The sequence below is a fragment of the Hyla sarda genome, chromosome 2, assembly GCF_029499605.1.
Source record: "Hyla sarda isolate aHylSar1 chromosome 2, aHylSar1.hap1, whole genome shotgun sequence".
Taxonomy (NCBI): domain Eukaryota; kingdom Metazoa; phylum Chordata; class Amphibia; order Anura; family Hylidae; genus Hyla; species Hyla sarda.
This window is the reverse complement of record NC_079190.1, coordinates 486,750,672-486,771,657: the sequence shown is the minus strand read 5'-3', so window position 1 is coordinate 486,771,657 and position 20,986 is coordinate 486,750,672. Positions and strand designations below refer to the sequence as shown.

At 45.6% G+C, this 20,986-nt stretch overlaps 1 protein-coding gene across 6 annotated transcripts in view; it reads right to left on the bottom strand.

The window, feature by feature from the left end:
• The window catches only part of SON (SON DNA and RNA binding protein), a 122,247-nt gene continuing 101,261 nt past the window's right edge, over positions 1-20,986 (bottom strand). For 3 of the 6 annotated variants that reach the window (XM_056559554.1, XM_056559552.1, XM_056559553.1), the window contains 6 exons: positions 16,205-16,315; positions 7,337-7,453; positions 5,515-5,662; positions 3,999-4,064; positions 2,823-2,938; positions 1-950 (listed from right to left, as the gene is read on the bottom strand). In XM_056559554.1, coding sequence (XP_056415529.1) covers positions 786-950; positions 2,823-2,938; positions 3,999-4,064; positions 5,515-5,662; positions 7,337-7,453; positions 16,205-16,315 — 723 coding nt within the window. In that variant the 3' untranslated portion in view covers positions 1-785. Of the gene's footprint in view, positions 951-2,822; positions 2,939-3,998; positions 4,065-5,514; positions 5,663-5,899; positions 6,488-6,634; positions 7,454-16,204; positions 16,316-20,986 lie in introns of those variants that run through there. The other 3 variants (XR_008889115.1, XR_008889116.1, XM_056559555.1) reach the window with 3 other exon arrangements.

The window sequence follows — 20,986 nt, the reverse complement described above, 5'->3', positions numbered from 1 at the left end:
TACTTTATTAAGATTTATTTACAATTAAGCAATGTTTAATCTCTTGCCGGCCACATTTCTGGCCAAGATAGATTTAGCTCCTCTGCGGAAGCTATAAATATCCAAATAGATTCATGTAAAAAATAAGAATCACAAATGAACACAGGCACAATAAACAAACTGGTAGAATGGTGGGCTGTGTCAGTCACCTTACCATCAGCATTCAGGCAGTATGGGGGGTCATCTAGGGCACTGGCTCCGAACTATGGGGAAACTACAACTCTTAGCATGCCCTAACAGACCGCAGCTGTCAGGGCATGCTGGGAGTTGTAGTCTCACCACAGTTGGAGACCATTTGTGTAGGAAGTATACATTTTACACTGAAAAGCGTTCTCTAGACGCTATGGAGGTCCCATGAAATGTGTTCCTTTACTGTAGAAGGCATCAAAACTGGCCCGCTGCCCTCTCCCAGGCCCAGCTGATGCTAAGTTTACTGATGCTGACCGTATTACACGCAAAGCCATTCCACCAGTGATGGAAATCGCTTTACAGTATGACGATCCACGTTCCGTAAATATACAATTATAAGCAATTCTAACCCAAAAAAGCTGTAAACTACAAAAGACACAGACTCGGCCTCAGATACAAAACACATTCATGTCATGCAATTATAAAAAAAGTTTCAGACTTTGCTTGGGTTTTCGGGATTTTATAGATATTGGTAGTTTCTTGAAGTCCATATTTTAAAATTGAAATTTATTTTTCTTCCCCCCCCTTTATCTAAAAAAAACAAACAAACAAAAAACCTACAACATACTGGTGGAGGCACTGCAGAAGTTGCTTGTAGAGGTTATGTTTTCCTTCGGTAATGCACCCAGGGCCTGGAGGGCGGCGGCGGCGGCTGTAGCCTTGGCAAGCTTCTTGGTAACACTGGGTTGACTTGGTTGGCACAACACTCCATTTACGGTTACCTGTCAGGTCGGAAAAACAGGAATCAACTTAAAGGGAATGTGTCACCATTTTTTTTTATAAATAAAATGAATCTATCAAGATAAAGCATTTAATTTATGTATTTAGTTTTAGCACAATGTAGTTTTAATGTTATTTATTAATAAAGTGTGTACTTGGGACTGTAGCCTCTTTGTGGTTTGTCACTTCACAACACTTACACAGTTGATTTATGGCAGACACAGGGCATATGAAAGTTGAAGCGATACTCCGCTGCTCAGAGTTTGGAACAAACTGTTCCGAACACTGGAGCCGGGAGCTCTTGATGCCATAGCCCCCTCATCGTTACACCCCACCCCCTCAATGCAAGTCTATGGGACGGGGCGTGACAGCCGTCACACGCCCTCCAATAGACTTGCATTGGGGGCTCCAGCATTCCAAATAGTTTGTTCCAAATGCTGAGCAGCGGAGTACCCCTTTAAGACTGAGAGTGTCTCAAAGAAAAGCATGGGCTGCTTACTGCATGTGCAAAGATTAGGTGAAATGAAAGGTGGAGCCAGCACCATTTTCTTGAGGAGAAGTGACCTATCAAGAGACATCTAGTCTGTTCTTTACCACTCCAGACACCAACAAAATGGTGACAGTGGAAATGAAAAAAAAAAAAAAAAACACTACAAAATCCCCTCCTCCCTGTCCTTTTGCACACAGACAGGAGGAAGGTAGATGGGCGAGGTCTAATTTGCAGCAGCCAGACAAGTTGTGTGCTTTCACCAGATTCCTCATGTTAGCATCCTCTGCTGGTCTACAGTGGGAGATATGACAAATTATCTATTTTTTCATATTTTGTGACTTTTTTAAAATATTTTTTTTCTTCCAAAAATATTTAAAAAAAAATGGGAAAAAATTATTTAACCTCTAAAAAAAAATAATCACATTTGGTGACACATTCCCTTTAATGTCTAGGAATTTAACTATATGGAACAGTAACTTGCCCTGGCCCAACATAGTGCAGTGTTTTCCAATCAGGGTGCCTCCAGCTGTTGCAAAATTACAACTCTCAGCATGCCCAGACAGCTTCGCTGTCTGGGCATGCTGGAAGTTGTAGTTTTGCAACAGCTGGAGGCACCCTGGTTGGAAAAACACTAACATAGTGGATCAAATTTTCTATTTTGAATATGAAGTTGAATAAAGGGTTGAACAGCACTATAAGAGAATGGAAGCCCACGTGATATATTCCCCACAATGCCACTCTTGCCCATGGGCCGCATCTGGTATTGCAGCTTAGTTGAAAGCTCCAAAACACCTTCAACAGGCGTCAGCTATTCATTCCAAATTCTCCATATACATGACAACCTGGGTGAGGAGGGAAGGAAAAGCTTCTGCCAGACACCTTTGTCAGCAGCTTATATCTAGATAAAACAAAAAGGATTGGGCCATTTTAGAGTCACTAGATCAGTGTTTCCTAACCAGAGTGCCTCGGGCTGTTGCAAAGCTATAACTCCCAGCATGCCCAGACAGCCTTTGTCTGTCCAAGCATGCTGGCAGTTGTAGTTTTGCAACAGCTGGAGACACTCTGGTTAGGAAACACTGCTTAAGAGAAACAATGTGCAACCTGCCAATTTTAGCAGGACAAGCCAACTGTCTTTGACAGAATCTTTATTTATACAGCGCCAACATATGCCGCAGTATGCCGGAAGTTGTAGTTTTGCAACAGCTGGAGGCACCCTGGTTGGGAAGCACTGAACAATGAAAACAGATTCAATCATCTTTCCTCTAAAGTGTAATGGGGACCACTATTTTACTGGAGGTGGTGCTGCAATACTGGACACAGGACATGGACAAGACCGGCAAGGCAGCCATAAAAAATAAATAAATAAAATCAGCGGCTTTCTTACCCTAAAAAGAAAACGTTTGCGGTGCTCGGGACCGGTGTCGTCCACGAGCTCAAAGTCGGGCGGGGACCATTTCTTCTTGTTGCAGAGTTCCATCAGAGCAGAGATTGGATGTTTTCCTGCAAAACAATCTTAAGTTCATGACCACTGCTTAATATGAGGCTTAAGGGGGTACTCCGGCGCTTAGACATTAGGGGATAAGATGCCTGATAATGGGGATCCCGCCGCTGGGGACCCCCGTGATCTTGCACGCCGCACCCCTTTAAAATCAGTCCCCGGAACGTTGTGACATCACGGCTCTGCCCCGTGTGACGTCACGCTCCGCCCCCTATGGGAGGGGGCCCCCTGCAAACTCTGGGGTGCTGAGCAGGAGATCGCAGTGGGGCTCCCAGCAGCTGGACCCCAGCAATTAGTCATCTTATCCCCTATCTTTTGGATAGGGGATAAGATGTGTCGGGGCAGAGTACCCCTTTAATACATCAGCTGCATAGCTGATGGCAGCTATGTGCCAGAAGCTCTTACTTAGGATACGCCATCAATGTATGGATGTGGGAGACCTGCCCCTTCATTGGATTATCCATGCACAGTGCTGCCTAAATGGGCTGAGCATGCAATACCTTGCCCCCGTCAATAGCTTATCCCATTGTTTCCCAACCAGGGTGCCTCCAGCTGTTGCAAAGGCTGAAGGCGAAGGCTGTTAAGGCATGAAGAAAGTTGTACTTTTGCAACAGCTAGAGGCGCCTTGGTTGGGAAACACTGGCCTATCCTAAGGCTAGACCATCATCTTAAAGATCATAAAGCCCCTAGAAATTGTTCGGTAATCATGAGAAGTATATAATGGACACCTCTACACTTGTAGGGTCATCACACTGCCGAAGTATCAACATATCACTAAGCGCTAGTGACAAACTCTTAACATTGTGCTTGGGTTTTCATCACTTGGCATCTTGGGTAAAAGTGTTTTGTGATAAGGCGCTAGTGCTATGCTGGGTATTCTGCGGCGTCATGAACATATGAGAGTTAAAATCCCCTCTAGGGACGGCTTATCCATTCTAAGGTCGATGCCAGTAAGAGGCACTGTGGGGGACCAAATAATTTGGAATGCAAAAATCGATGACAAAAGATAATATACAAACTAAAAGGTCAGATACTCTGTGTTCTCATCACAAGACAACTCACCAGACAGATCCTTCATTGCAGGCAGCGCCAGTTTGTTAGAAGCTTTTTCCCCGTCAGCTACCAAACCTACAAGACGGAAACAAATTATTTAGGACAGTAAAAACTGCAACACACAATTCTGTCCATAAAAATGACACAATTACCCTTACAATCCTCTTTTGCTTTGATCACAGACTTATATGACCTGTCAAAAGTTTTGATCTGGTGGTGGGGGGGTTCTGGGTTCTCTCACAGGCGCGGCTAGAAGTACATAAGCTGTACATGTGAAACTATAAAGCCAATGGCTGTCCGGGCATTCTGGGAATTGCAGTTTTCAACAGCTGGAGGACCACAGTTTGGAAGCCACTGTTGTAGACTATTGAAAAGCTCACCGCATATGGCCTGCCCCTCCTGCTGGTCCTTATTATGGGTAAACTGGAGGGACTGGAAATGCCTATTATGGAGCTAGGGGAGGTGAGAGGCCTTCATATGAGATTTCCTTAGCACAGTGATTTCCAACCTGTGGTTCTCCAGCTGTTGCTAAACTATAAGGCTAGGTTCATACTGCGGAATTTTCAAGCATAGTTTTGCTTGGAAATTACGCTCTGAAGTTTTGGTGCAGCAGAATCTTATTGCTGTCAAAAGGGATACTGCTGGCACAGTGTACTCGACAGAATATCAGCAGCAGAAAACCCGCCACTGAAATAAAGCCAGAGAAAGAACGATTGTTTGGGGGAATACATTGCCGTCTATTGCAGTGTTTCCCAACCAGGGTGTCTCCAGTTGTTGCAAAACTGCAACTCCCAGCATGCCCAGACAGCCGAAGGCTGTCTGGGCATGCTGGGAGTTGTAGTTATGCAACAGCTGAAGGCACTCTGGTTGGGAATCACTGGTCTATTGGGATGGCAATGTCTGAGGGATCCTTCCACCGACTGATTCAGGCAGCTCTCAGAATCTCCAGACGGAATTTTTTCCCACCGCATATTCCTCAGTATAAACCCTTCCCAGGTCTCTTCATGCACTGAAAGCCATTGTGCTCTTTTATCTTTTACTTTCTGTTTTTAAAGGAACAACAACGAGGAAGTAGAGTTCCCATTGATACTGTTTATACTGGAGAGCGTCCACCACGCTTCTGTGTAAGGCTTTGTCCACATCTCCGGAATTTCCAAGCAGAATTCCACAGAAATTGAGTTCAACCTTATTCTGCAGCACTGTGCACATGGCGGAATTTCCGCAGCAGATGTTTTTGTCCTGAAAATCCTGATTTCGGCATTTGCAGAAACACTGAACCTGTTCAATGTTTTTATAGATTCCGCTCGGAAATGCATTGCCATCTATGAAGACGGCGCATTTCCGAGCAGTCCTAGTGCCACCGAAACAAGCAAATGTGCAGAACGTCTATCCGTGTTTTCCGGGCGGACATTCCGCACATTTTAAGCCAGTAATAACCCCCACCCACCATTGATGATATTTAAAAAATGGAAAAACTAAGTTTATTTCCTTTTTTCAAAAAAAAAAACTTAAGAGGGTCTATTACCTTTGCGGTCAGTCTTAAAATCAAGAAGAATAGGGTCGACATTTCCTTCATTATTTCTTCCTAGTCCTTCGCCTTCCTTCCAGCCCATTTTCCTCATAAGCAGAGCACCGCGGCCTCCGGTGACGGGTGCAGCCTTTAGAAACTGATCCTAGGAGAAAGACACAAAAGAGAGAAAATAGCCAAGCGGGGTATTAGTATAAAAACAGCTCTAGCGCAGGTCCTCAACCCAATGCAGGTCATCTCTAAAGCATCACTATACAGACAAGGCTATGAGCAGTTACAGTACAGACTATCTTAATGGTAACAATCCTGACATTTCTAGTTAGTCCTTAGACCATTTGTACAAAGCAAATTAAATGTAAAGACGCTTGAAAGGCTTACGTACCTATGCCTCTGTGGCCGCAGCGCCGTGTTAGGAGAGCAGGCAGAGACCATGGACACGAGGCACATACAAGGATCTGACCCTGCAACAAGTTTCCATACAGAGCGGTGAAAGTTCACAGGTGACTGTGAACTATCCCCTCTCTTGTAACCCATTGCTTACCCAAGCAGAAAGCTGTCCTACCGTCTTCCTGATACCTAGACTCATCACGACATCCTGCACTGTGGCAAAAAACAGTAACAAATGGTCCCCTCCACCCCCCCCGCCCCCATCCCAACGTTAGTGAAATACCGAGCAGCCTTTAACATTGCACAGTAATAAAAAAAGGTTAAGCGAACTCAATCACCATCATTGTAGAATCGGTTTGAAAGGCCTCTGACCTGTCATGTCCACATATGTTGGACTTAACCAGATCATGCAGAAGAACCTCCCTCCATGCTGGATCTCCTCGCTTTCAACACCCAGTGGTTTACTTACTTATGGGTTCCATTCGCCCTTCTCAATGCCAGGACATTTTCATAAAAGAAGGGCTGGGAGTGACATAGACCCCAGCCATATTCACACCGGGGTCCGATTCCTCTTTAGAACCTGCTTTGTAATGATAGAATTTTCAACATCAAGGTCTGTTTCACTGTGCCGTCACAATGCAAAACAACAAGTGCACCTCCTCTCCGTCCGTCAGCTTTGTGTGTTTCGTTCACATGGTAACAGACTGTCTAAACCGTGGTGAAAGTGATCTGATTGAAAAGTCACTTGATATCAGCGGATCCCGTTGCTCACTGCTATATGTGAATGATGAAGCAACATCTGGTATGCAGAGGGGAGAGCCAAGGAAGCGGCAGCTCAGCTAAGGTTCTCCAAAAACTTCTCAAGAGGGTCAAGCATTCGTTCCCCGTGAGTCTTGTGATGATCCTTTCGATGCAGGCGGTGGGTCTTCTCTTGGACGGCACAGTGACACCTCCACTTCTCTGCATGCTATCCGTTGCTTTTTTACGTCAGGACCCCAGCAGTAGAGCAAGGGATTTGTTGTATAAATGTATGGACCAAAATTGTACCTACGTTCTGTCTCTTACCATGTGAGCAACCAACACAGCTAAAGGAACAGTGAAACAGACCGGTTTTGGGGAAACACAGGAATTTATCATTTTACAAAAAAAAAAAAAAAACGGGGGAAAAAAGAAGGATCTTCAAGAACCGGTGGCATCACAAAACCAGCCCAAAATGAAACAGAGTAGGGATATTAGCAAAAAAAATTAAAAAAAAAACCTCAAAACGTTAACTTGCGGCAATTTTTCGTTTCATTTTGTGGCGGTTTGTGAAGTTGCAGCCATGTTACAATGGCAAACGTATGTGTACTAGGATTCTACTGGAAGCAAGCACTGGCCTTGTTCTCAGCATTTTCACAGTCTAGGCTAATACCTCTGCTTGCTTGACATGTACCTTTTTAAGCCAGGCCTGAGGGCCGCTGTTGCTGATTTCTTCTGCAGACAGGACCTGCGCTCCGGTGCTCCCTGTGAACTGTCCGGGAATCGATGTAGACTGAGCCCAGGCATCAATCTGCAGGAGAAGGGATGACAATGTTAGGACTTTTCTATACTGTATACATCAACAACTGATAACCTACAGTAGATATTTTTAACTGCATCTAGACCAGTCTGAAGTAATAAACAAATAAAAAGAAGAAAAAAACGTTTGCTAGAGCAACAGCACCTGCTTCAGACCCTGTTCATTGGTCCTTATTTACTAAGACTGTTGTGTAGGTTTCTATGCGGGTTTTAATTCCCTACAATTTATTTTCCACGGTAGGCTGGGTTCACACTACGATTTGTAAATACGGTTCCCGTATACGGCTGTGAGGAGGGGGCGGGGCTTAATCACAGCGCCCGCACTCAGCTGTATAGGGGAACCATATTTAATACATGCCCCCTTTTCGGGTTTTCTTAGCAAAATGGAGAGTTGGTCTGGGTTTTTTCAATTCTGGCGCAAAACCGGATGCAGACAGAAGAATTTCTGACCAGAATCTGGCACACAACCAGACAAAACATGTCGGGTTGGCAATAGTAAATGAGGGCCATTGTGTATGACAATGTTTCCCAACAAGGGTACCTCCAAGCTGTTGCAAAACTACAACTCCCAGCAGGCTGGGAGTTGTAGTTTTGCAAAACCTGGAGGCAACCTGGTTGGGAAACACTGGCTTGGAGGATTCAAATCTCCTGTTGCCTGCCGATGAGACTCGCTGATCTTTTGCAGACCTTTAGATCCATGCAGAGAGCTGCCCTTGGCATGCACAACCATCAACATAGTGCACTGGGCTACCAAGACTTCCCAGCACACAAATGTAGTAGTAGCGTATGCTTCGGGCAGCTCTCGAATGGATCTGAAAGCCCCCCCACCCCCCTGCAGAGGATCAGCGGCTCTGATCAGCTTTTGGGCAGCAGGGTATTTGAATACTGCAGTGATGTCTGGTAGAGTCCGTGGCTGTTCACCAGACAGAACTTCTCTGATGAATTCAATCAGTAGATTAAACATATTCAATATTCTGGGAGAATCCAATTATGTGTCAAAAGTTCCGCTATATAACTTATGTAGTGTGAACGTTGCAGCAAAATCCCATTTAGATCAATAGGAGTCTGCCGGAAATGAAATCCTCTGGGAAACAATATTTCTTGTCTGGTATATGGACACTATGGAATCTATGTGGCTTCTCAGACTTCTATACAGTATTAAAGAGGGGTCTACATAATACATGGACAAGCAGGGTCCAGATATGACAGCAACTGACACCAAAAAGGAGATTTTTTGTGCTTACCGTAAAATCTCTTTCTCGAAGGATCCATTGGGGGACACAGACCGTGGACACAGACCGTGGGTGTATGCTGCTGTCTCTAGGAGGTGTGACACTATGGCAACAAAAAAGTCGGCTCCTCCCAGCAGGATATACCCGCCTCCAGGCCCTGAGCTAATCAGTTTTAGTACCAGAGCAATAGGAGAAGACCGACAGGTCAAGGAAAAAACAAGAACTGTCCGAGAACCAGAAGAAAAAAACCTAACAGAACACACCCTCGCACAGAGAAGCAAAGAGAAACCCCAAAAAAGGGCGGGAGCCGTGTCCCCCAATGGATCCTTCGAGAAAGATTTTACGGTAAGCATAAAAAAAAAATTCTCCTTTTCTCCATCGGCTCCATTGGGGGACAGAGAGCGTGGGACATACCAAAGCCGTCCCTTGGGTGGGTAAGGAATCAGACAGGTGGACGGTTGGACCACCGCTGTCTGCAACATCTTAAAGTCCAGAGTAGCATAAACCGATGCAAAGGCATGAATCTGTAAGCACCTTGAGAAAGTGTACAAAGACGACCACGCGGACGCCTTACAGAACTGCAAGGCCAAAGCCACGTAACGGAGGGCCCCAGGGTGCCCCAAAAAACGGGTGGACTGAGCCAAACCCCTGAAGCGTGGGATCTTCCCCTTGCAGCGGTAAGCTCCCAAAAAAAAAAAAACAGACCGGATCCACCGAAAAATGGTGGACGTAGAAGCAGGTTTTCCTATACAACAACCTTCCGGAAAAACAATAAAGGGGGTCACACTGCCAAAAGGAAAGAGTGACTGAGGAGAGAAGTCCGAACAGCCCTCACCACAACCAGGTTGTGGAACAAAGGCTTCCAGAGATGAGAAGGAGCCGGACAAAACGACGGTAGGACGATGTTCTCATTGAAATGAAAAAGTCTAAAACCATCTCAGGTAAGAAGGACGGACCTGGACGGAAAACAACTTGTCCTGGTATACAACCAGGAAGGAAGAACGGCAGGAGAAAACTACTAGCTCTGACACCCTCCTAACAGAGGTAAGAGCAATAAGGAATGCCACCTTCTGGGGAAGGAGGCAAAGAAAAATGTCCCTGAGAGGGTCAAAAGGGGTGCCTTGCAGTGCACCTAAGACCAAGTGTAAGTCCCAAGGGAAAAGAAGGGGACTGATAAGGAGGGGCAGCTTGTGCCACTCCCTGAACCAGGTTCGGACATGATAATTGAACGTCAGAGGACGTCGAATGGAAAAGACCGAACCTTGACCCTTAAGGAAGCTGAAAGCCAACCCTTGGGCCAGCCCCGACTGGAAAGGGATTGGGAAGGAAAACCGCAACCGGAGAAAAAAGTTGAGTTTCACACCAACGGAAACAAGACCGCCAGGTATGGTGGAAAGTTTTGCAGAGGAAGGCTTGTGAGCCCTCAGCATGGTGCGAACCACTTGGGAAGAGAAACCGCGGGTCCTCAGAACCGCTGTCTCAACCGCCACACCGGCAAAAGCAGAGAGGGTAAATAGGGTGGCAAGAGAGACCTGAGCTAGGAGGTCTGGACAATAGGGAAGGCGCAGCGTTAAGTCCTTCAGGAGTCTGACCATAACGACGAACCACGGCTGGGTCACGAGAATGGCGGGAACGCCCTACTATGAGTTCCCTCAGAACCCCGAAAAGAGAGAAAGGGGAGGAAAAACAGACAAGGTAGGGCAACACCCAACCAATAAACAGATAAGGTAGGGCAAAGCCCGACCAAGAGAGAGGAACGCTTAGGTTGTGGTGGGACAAGCAGAGGTCCACGCCAGGAGCGCCCCAGGGGTTGCAGATCACCGCTAACACCCCCGGATGTAGGGACCACTTGTCTTGGACGACTGAGGACCAACCGAGAAGACCACATCCCGGGGACGGCCGGAAAGAAGATAGCTGAGAAGGCCGGAAACTTGAGTTCCGCCCAGAAGAGATATTCTCAAGAATCAAGCAAAGAAAAATTTTGCCCTAGACCCCCAACATGTTCAAGGGGAAAAGGGCTTCTCGGGGGACCAAGGCCTCAGACCGGCCGGTCTCGGAAAACACCTCCCTAGCCCGACAGACAGGGAGGGGCAGGAAGGAACGCCCCTGAAAAATCAGGGGGAAAACAAAGCCACCACAGAAGGGACAGACAAGACTGTCGAGAGCCAATGGAGACCTGTCCCACCGAAGAGAATCAGTAGGGCAAATGGCACGGACTCAAGATAAGAGAGTCGGACGATTGTTCGGCGGAGTCGAAAGCAGGCAGAGGCCGTGTCGAACTGGAGCCCCAGGAGAGCGGTTGGACTTGTCCCGATAGACCATCCAACCGAAGTGAGACAAGGACTGGAGGTTGAGACCAAGACTCTCCATGATCTGGGCCCTGGCTGGAGCTCTGATCAGGAGGTCGTCCAAGTCAGGGATCGCGGAAACAACTGATATCCGTATTAAAGGGCTATCACAGGCGCTAGGACTTGGAAAGGGTCCGTGGAGAAGTGGCCAGACCGAAATGGAGAGCCACAAAAGAAATAACCGTCTGGAACTGCAAAGCGGAGGTACCGCTGATGACCGGGAAACAATGAGACGTGGAGGCAGGTATCTTTGATATCCACCAAGAAGCGAAAACTCCCCTTGAACCATGGATGCCAGCACCGAACGGAGAGACTCCATTCGGAATGGGAAAGCAGAAGATGCTGGCTGAGATACTCGAGAACCAAGATTGGGCGAACAGAAACGCTTTCCTTGGGGACCACAAAGGTGGTTGGAATAAACCTCGAGATCTTTCCCTTGAAGGAACCGGAACAATTATGCCCTGGATAAAAAAGAGCTGGAGCGCGCCCCGAACTGCCTTCGCTAGAAAGGGGAAACAGAGGGTCCAGGAAAGAAAAAGACAATCCCAAGGAAGGGAAGCAAATTCGATCCTGTATCCGTTGACTACCACGTCCCTGACCAAGGGATCCTGAATGTGTGTGGTCCAGGCATCCCGGAAGAGTAAGAGGCGGCCAACCACCCAAGAAAAAGTCAGTGGGTGGGGCGACCCTTCAGGCCGAAGGAGGCCTATGGGTGGAATGGGTCCGGAAAGGGGGAGCCCTCTACCCGTGAAGGCGCCAGGCTGGACCCTTTGTTGGAACCAAAGGTCTGCAGGACCGGAAGGAGGATGACTTCTGATGGAAAGTAGTTCTGCGAGCCTTATCCAGAGGTATGAGGAACTCTTACCGCCCATCGCCTCCCTTATTGAAGGCTGTGTCGGCATTCAGGCCATAAGTCACATGGAGCGACGGAGGGCTACCAGGTAGCACAGTGGCTGCGCATGGGAGCAGAACACAGAAAAAAAACTTCGGCTGAGGAGCATCGGAGAGCTAGTTCAGATAGATCCTCTGGAGGAATCCTGAATACTACTTGGCAAAGTTGGGAGACCATACTGAAAGGGCATGAGACACCCAGACAGAAGCAAAAGCAGGAAGAAAGGAGGAACCTGCTGTCTAAAAGGCAAATTTTGCTAAAGTCCCCACCTTTTTTGTCCGCTGGATCCTGAAAGGCAGCCGTATCAGTCAACGGCAGGACAGTTGCCTTGGAGACCAGTAAATCCACAGTTGGAGAGGAGGTCCACCGAGCAATGAGGTCCTTGGCGAGGGAATACCGCGCTTGAACCTTCTTGGTTTCCTTAAACTTCTTGTCAGGACGCCTCCAGGCGGATTTAAGCAGGACGTTAAATTCAGTGAGAGAGCTGAAAGTCTTGAGTGCCGGTCGGGTACAAAGAAAGGAGACTTCTGGAGCTACGTCCGAAGTTCCTGGGTCCTTTTAACTGGAAGGTGTCTCTTATGGCCGAAACCAATGAGTACACCACATCAGGCATATCTGTGCGGTCCTCTGAGTCGGAGGCCGAAGCAGAAACCTCATCCATGAGTTCTCCAGGTGAATGGGAACGAGGTGAGGTAGCCCTGGAAGAGGTCGGGCACAATGAAAGCTAACTTCTGGAGCCACGTCAGAAGTACCTGGGTCCTCTAGATGGAAGGTGTCTCTTATGGCCGAAGCCAATGAGTGCACCATGTCAGACATATCCATGCGGCCCTCTGAATTAGAGGCCGAATCGGAAACTTCAACCAAAAGTTCTCCAGGTGAATGGGAATGTGTGAGGTGGCCCTGGAAGAGGGAGAAACTGACCTGGTACGCAGGTCTGGGGAACCAGAGCGGCGACCATAGGAGCATCCTCTAGGGGAGCGACGCTTGCTACCAGCTGGAGTAACAGGGCGATGCCTGTGAGGGGAGCGCCTGTGCCTGCCAGGAGACTCGGGGGATGAGTCAGATGAAACACCCTTATGACGCTGCAAGAGCATCAGTATAGGGGGAGAGCGGGACCTTCTGGAGGGCCGGAGTAGGGAGGATCCCTGGAGCCCTTCACAAGGGGGTCTGGGGAAGTAGAGTGTAGGTAGAACAAACGGGTTCAGCAGAACCAAACATTTTAGCGTTACAGCCCCTAAAAGTGTAATAAGAAACCGAGCTTTTTAGAGGGAGGAACCTGTCTAGGCCCAGACATAAGTCTCACCCAGCAAGGGCATCACTGATTGGCCCTGAAAAAATCCCTCTGCGTGCACACAGCACCCACCATTTCTCACTCTCTTTGAATTCTCACATGTAGGGCTTTTTCTACAGCTGAGATTCAGTGATAAGTGACCCTAGATCTGAACTTGAGAGGCAGAGCATATATCCCCAGAGCTATCATGCTGTCCCGCGCTCTGAGGAATCCCCGCCGACCACCGGTGGGCGGAGCTAAGACTTAGCTCCATACAGGGCCCGCAGTACATGCGGCCGATAATGGCGCCCGCTCCCGGCACCAACGCATATGTGAATGACAGGGGAAGGGAGCGGGCGAACACACTGCCGGCAGCCTCCGCTGCCGAGACAGCGATATGCAGCCGAAGCTGCAACAAAAATAGTGAAATTCGCAGCTGCGGCTCGCAGGTGGGCAGGCCTTATCAGATCCCGCGGCTGAGAACATGTGGCCGAGATAATGGCGCCCGCTCTCAGCCCTAATCCCATATGCGGTCGCATGTGCGAACGCAATGGGAAGAGAGTGGTGAAAACACCGTCGGCAGCTTTTACACGCTGCCGACGGGAGGAGAGACAGGCGCGAGATGCGGCTGGACTGAAGTCGGCACTCGCAAGTGAAAGTCGGCAGCCACGGCTGTTGAGGGAAGGAAATGGCCATGGTGCCTGAATACAGTTTCACACCACATCATATGTCCCTCAACCTGAAACTAAGAGGAGAGGGTTGCTAGTCCCTCTTGAATAAGCCCCCAGACCACCATGAAGGGATTGCCCAGGACAAAATAAAGAGTGGGCCAAAAACTAGGGGTCTCCAGAGGTTTCAAGTCCACACCTAAAAGGGGGAAATACTCACCTCAGTTAAAGAATTTACCTCATGAAGTCTTCTCTATGAAGTCTTCAGTCAGCTCTAGTTACCTGTATCACGCCGGGCTACCATGTGCGAGCGAGGCGAGCAGGGAGATCTGGACCCATGAGGTACAAACCCCAGGCGCTGACCGTTGGCGAGAGGGGGTGAACAGCGCATATACGCAATGTCTGTGCCCCCTTACACGCAATGGGGAAACAGTGAGCCGCAGTTCCTGAGTCCCCACCTGAAAACAGGAAAGAAAATGGAATAAAAAAAACTAACACATTCCCTAAATCTAGGAAAATAATAAAACATAAGACCTGGTCTGGAGAGAACTCCAGACCGTGTCTACCTCCTTAGACATTAAGCTAAAACAGATTAGCTCAGGGCCTGGAGGCGGGTATATCTTGCTGGGAGGAGCCGACTTTTTTGTTGCCATAGTGTCACACCTCCTAGAGGCAGCAGCATACACCCACGGTCTGTGTCCACGGTCTGTGTCCCCCAATGGAGCCGATAGAGAAAGTACAGTATTTGACATTACCTGTTTGAAGCCTATGATCTTTGGACCTTATTTTACAGCAGTGTTTTCCAAACAGATGTTGCAAAACTACAACTCCCAGCATGCAGCACCTCACAGAATTCATAGCTGTATATAGACACTTATAATGCTAAGAATTCTATGAGCTTACAGCTTTGAAGGCTGTTACAAACCACGTAACGGGCATGCTGTGAGTGGTAGTTTTGAAACAGATGGCGACACACTGTATGGAAAACACTGGTCTACAGTTTGTATACAGAATTAACTTTCCTTCATCCATGTAAAATTTCTGTGTGGTGCTGCTCTTATACTGAGAAATGGACAGTAAGGATAACAGAGACATCTTTACATTACAGGAGCTAAGCTATACTTTCAGGATAAGTAATATAATGTATGTACACAGTGACCCCACCAGCAGAATAGTGAGTACAGCTCTGGGGTATAATACAGGATATAACAGGATAAGTAATGTATGTACACAGTGACCTCACCAGCAGAATAGTGAGTACAGCTCTGGAGTATAATACAGGATATAACTCAGGATCAGTACAGGATAAGTAATGTAATGTATGTACACAGTGACCCCACCAGCAGAATAGTGAGTACAGCTCTGGAATACGGTGGTCCCTCAACATACGATGGTAATTGGTTCCAAACGACCCATCGTATGTCAAATCCATCGTATGTTGAGGGATCCGTGCAATGTAAAGTAAAGGAAGTTATACTCACCTGTCCCCGCCGCTCCGGACCACATCCTCACCGCTCCCGATGCTGTCCCAGGGGCTCCCGCTGCTGTCCCGCTGCATCGGTGTCTTCTTCGGGATCCTCCGGCTTCTTCCCCATCTTCTGCAGGGTCCGGGCCTCGCTTTCTGGTGACATTACGCTGCTGCACTGGCACGGCGTGCGTAGTGACGTAATAACGATGCCAGAAAGCGAGGCCCGGAACCTGCAGAAGATGGGGAAGAAGCCGAAGGATCCCGAAGTGGACCTGGAGCAGCGGGAATAGGTGAGCGAACCTGTCCGGGATGCTTAAACTGCTATCCGACAGCAGCTTAAGCATTTTGTGCTGTCGGATAGCAGTTAATGCAATGGCCCTGACATATAAAAGCATCATATGTCGATGCAGACATCGACATGCGATGGCCTCTGAGAGGCCATCGTATGTCGATTTCATCATATGTTGGGGCCATCGTAGGTCGGGGGGTTACCGTATAATACAGGATGTAACTCAGGATAAGTAATGTAATGTTTGTACACAGTGACCTCACCAGCAGAATAGTGAGTGCAGCTCTGGAGTATAATACAGGATATAACTCAGGATCAGTACAGGATAAGTAATGTAATGTATGTACACAGTGACCTCACCAGCAGAATAGTGAGTACAGCTCTGGAGTATAATACAGGATATTACTCAGGGTCAGTACAGGATAAGTAATGTCCACTTTTTATGTAAATTGTTTCTGCATATAAATTTTATAATAGGGTTCTGTAGAATAAGAGAGTTAATTCTCAAAGTCAGTAGAGATTACAAAGGTCAGAAATAGTTTTTGCAAGCAAAAATTAAAAGACAGAAAAACGAACCTGCTCCTGTGCGCGATTCAGCATATACAAGGCTTCAATGTCATATGGATTTCCTGTAAGCCTCGTCTGGGCAACTGCACGTTCATTCATTGCAGAAGTTATGTCCACTGGCTGCAAGAGAGAAAACATACAGAGTTTAACCCCCATATACATATTCTTTAATTATGCAAACTCCTGTAGAAAGAGTAAACCATTCATACTGAAGGGCATGTAAACATGATACAATAAAAGTAAAGAGAAAAAAGTATTAAAGCGTTGCCAATCTTGTCACAATGTCAGGGTGGGTGGTCTTCTCAAACAATACATAACGCATAGCGGACTACAAATCATTAGAATCACTAAAGTCGGGTCTGGATAAAGGGGGGGGGGGGTCATCTCAAAAAGGAGGCCTATGAGAGAGATTTCACTGTACATTTCAGCACTTGTTTAAAGGGTTTTCACACCTTCTATATTGAAAAGAGGCGATCTCATCTGGACAACCCCTTTCTATGTGCAAACCTGTTCAGTCACAACATAGCTGGCTTTAGGCAACTACTATATCCTCTCCTGCAGTAGCCGAAATGTTGTATTTCACTACTATAATATAATATATTTACCAGCTGGGTGGTCTCCTCTCTGGCTCATAGTGGGGCTCAAATGTCTATATACCCTAATAGAGTCACATGTAATGTGCCCCTTCGATGACAGTGGCTGGGCAAACTGGTAATCTCACCAACTCTTGTCACCTATCTGCAGGATAGGTGATTAAAATCGGATTATTAGGGTTCCAACAACTGGGCCCATTGATGATAACAAGAACGGGGGGTGCTGTGTCCTCCCTTAAGAGGTTGGACATGCTCACTGCTGCTCCATTTAACCCCTTAAGGACTCGTTTTTCCGTTTTTGCATATGATTTTTAGAAGGTGATGAGGAAAAAATGAATAACGCTTACAAATTTGCACATAAAATTCCATATGATGGCTTATTTTTTGCGCCACCAATTCTACTTTGCAGTGACAGTCATTTTACCAAAAAATCCATGGCGAAATGGAAAAAAAATTAATTGTGCGACAAAATAGAAGAAAAAATTTAATTTTGTAACTTTTGGGGGCTTCTGTTTCTACGCAATAGATTTTTCGGTAAAAATGAAATTATCTTTATTCTGTAGGTCCATACGGTTAAAATGATCCCCTACTTATATAGGTTTGATTTTGTCGTACTTCTGGAAAAAATCATAACTACATGCAGGAAAATTTATACGTTAAAAATCTAACTTTTTCCGGATATGGGCTGGTATGAGGGCAAATTTTTTGTGCCGTGTTCTGAAGTTTTTATCGGTACCATTTTTGCATTGATAGGACTTTTTGATCACTTTTATTCATTTTTTCATGATATAAAAAGTGACCAAAAATAAGCTATTTTGGACTTTGGAATTTTTTGCACATACGCCATTGATTAACTGTCTATTTTTATAGTTCGGACATTTCCGCACGCAGCGATACCACATGTTTATTTTTATTTGCACAGTTTTTTTTTTTAATGGGAAAAGGGGGGTGATTCAAACTTTTATTAGGGAAGGGGTTAAATTACCTTTATTAACTTTTTTTTTCGGTGTTATAGCTCCCATAGGGGGCTATAACACTGCACACACTGATCTTTTACACTGATCCCTGCAAAGCCATAGCTTTGCATGGATCAGCGTTATAGGGTGTCGATTGCTCAAGCCTGTAGCTCAGGCTTGGAGCAATCAAATGCCGATCGGACGCGACAGAGAAAGGTAAGGCCTCCGCTCGCGTCCTAGAAGATCGTGACATTGCGATTTTATTGTGATAGTCCGATCAGCCCGACTGAGCTGCCGGGAAGCTTTTACTTTCGATTTAGATGCGGTGATCAACTTTGATCGCTGCGTCTAAAGGGTTAATAGTGCGCTGCACAACGATCGGTGCCGCTCGCCATTAGCCCAGGGTCCAGGCTATCATTAGCCGCCGGGACCAACCCGGTATGATGCGGGGACACGGCATGACCCCATTTTAAATATCGGGATCGGGCACAGGGCGTACAGGTACGCCCTGCGTCCTTAAGAGGTTAACGGTACACAATAGCAAACTGAAATATCCTGCACTCGATGCTCCTAAACTGACAAGCCGTAGGACGAGGTCTGCAGACGTGCATGAGCGCTCAGGAGACTGTCAGCAGTTGCAGGATATTTCATTTCGCTACTGTGTACTGTGGTTGCTAAGGTCTATCCTTTATTCATGTCCTAGCACTTCCGGAGACTCCGATTTATTGTTGTGTACCTGCTGTGCCGCTGCATGCCACTCCCACTTACTAGCCGGCTCTGGTTGTTGATCTAGTGGTGCCATTCTATATTCTTCAACAGACACATATGGCTGCTCCATTTAACTCTATGGGCCTGCTTAAGATAGCCGAGAACAATGCTCATCCTGTCAGCACTCCTACACACTACACGTGCTGAGGCTGCTGTAAGCACAGGGCCCTAATAGCTAGCAAATTCTCCCTACAGCTTCCTAACTCCTTGATTTGGTAACATACAAAATTACTTTCACTGTACCCTATCTAAATCATTCTGCTCCTGAAGTGGACATTAAAAGGGAGGAAATCAAATGCTCTGGTAATTAAAGTCTCCTCCTATTCTGCCCCATTCTCAACAATAAGTGTGCAAGCTGGAAAAAGCTAATAGACAGAACGGTGAATTAATTTTAAATTTCCAGATTAGAAAAGTGAATGGACACACTGGGGGGCACATTCTAAGGCTTTTTAAAGGTGCATCATTCGGAAGCAAAGTTAGAATACGAAACACACACATCCAGGTATTCTGCACCCACACATATTTATGCATTATTTATCTATATTACGGAACAATGACACAAGGATGAAAAACCCACAACACACTATTTTTAGTTAAACAAAACATAAGCTGGCTAGTAGTTTCCATTCCTTTAAAAAAATAAAATAAAAAATTTGTAAAGCTGCAAGCCCCATCTCAGACTCAGAAGTTGCTGGGAATTTTAAACACATACATGCTGCCATTGGGACCATCATTGGAGGTATAATTTAACCAAAAGAACTGAAGGAGCAGAAATGACAAAATTCAATATGCCTGAACCTTCTTTTTAACATAATTTGTTTTGTTTTTTGGAGGGTGGGGTTAGCGGGTTGAGTGGACCCCATACACATAAGACAGTTGGCCAATTCTGACAAAAATAGCAGGTTCAGTCATATTTTCTGTAATGTGTATGGGGGCCTTTAGTATTAGTAGAAAACCTAAAAACACTCTTGAAAACCATGAAGTATGCACTTTATTATACACAAGGTTATTCATTACTCAGCTCCCTTTTCATCTCTTACTGTACCATGCATGTGCCTCATCTGAAATCAACTTAGGCTTAAATGGGCACTGTCCGCTACAACCTTTTTTTTATATGTTGTACATCTTGGCAAAACATCAACCTTTTAAATATACTTCTATAAAATGAAAATTTTATTTTCGTATGGAGTCATGGCTTATCAAAAACACCCCATACCATCCAGAACATAATCCCGTCCTGCTGCAGCATCATCTTTGTCCCAGCTGAAGCACAGGTGTGGACAAAGTCCAGGAAGTGAGAGTGGAGCTACTCCTGTGCTCACTCCTGTCCTATCAGACTGAAGCAGAGAGGAGGGGGTTACAGTGCAGCCTGAAGTGATTTGATTTAGAGGACCAGCACTCTGAGTCATGCAGAGTGAGGACATGTCCCCTCCAAATAGAGGTGCTAGACACAAATATGTACATGATCAGAATTAGGTACTGAATAACTTTGTGGGATATAACAGGTACACTTTAACCCCTTAAGGACTCAACAATTTTATTTTTAAGTTTTCGTTTTTTCCTCTTCGCCTTCAAAAAATCGTAACATTTATATTTTCATCCACAGACTAGTATGAGGGCTTGTTTTTTGTGTGACCAGTTGTCCGTTGTAATGCCATCACTCACTTTACCATAAAATGTATGGCGCAACAAAAAAATTAAAAAAATACTATGTGTGAGGAAATTATAAAGAAAACCGCAATTTTGCAAATTTTGGAAGGTTTTGTTTTCACGACATTCAATTTATGGTAAAAAATGACATGTTCTTTATTCTTTGGGTCAATACGATTAAAATGATACCCATGATAACACTTTTCTATTACTGCTGCGCTTAAAAAAATAAATCGCAAACCTTAACCAAATTTGTACGTTTAAAATACCCTATTTTGAAGACCTATAACTTTTTTTATTTTTCCGTATAAGCGGCGGTATGAGGGCTCATCTTTTGCACCGTGATCTATACTTTTTATTGATACCATGTTTGCTTATATAAAACTTTTAATACATTTTTTATTAATTTTGTTGGGAATAAAATGTTATTAAAAAAAAAGCAGCTATTTTGGACTTTTTCTTTACTCACCGTACAGTATCATTTTATTTTAATAGTTAGGATATTTACGCACGCGCCGAATATATATATATATATATATATATATATATATATATATATATATATATATTATATATATATATATATATATTTTTTTTTTTTTTTCTTCACTTTTGGGGGTGAAATAGGGAAAATGGGACAATTTACGTATTTACTGGGGGAGGGTTTTTTCCCCAATTTTTTAAATTTAATTTTTCCTTTATTTTTACACTTTAGTAGTCCCCCCTAGGGGACTATTTATAGAAATCATTCGATTGCTAATACTGTTCAGTATTATGCATAGGATATAGCACTGATCAGTATTATCGGTCATCTCCTGCTCTGC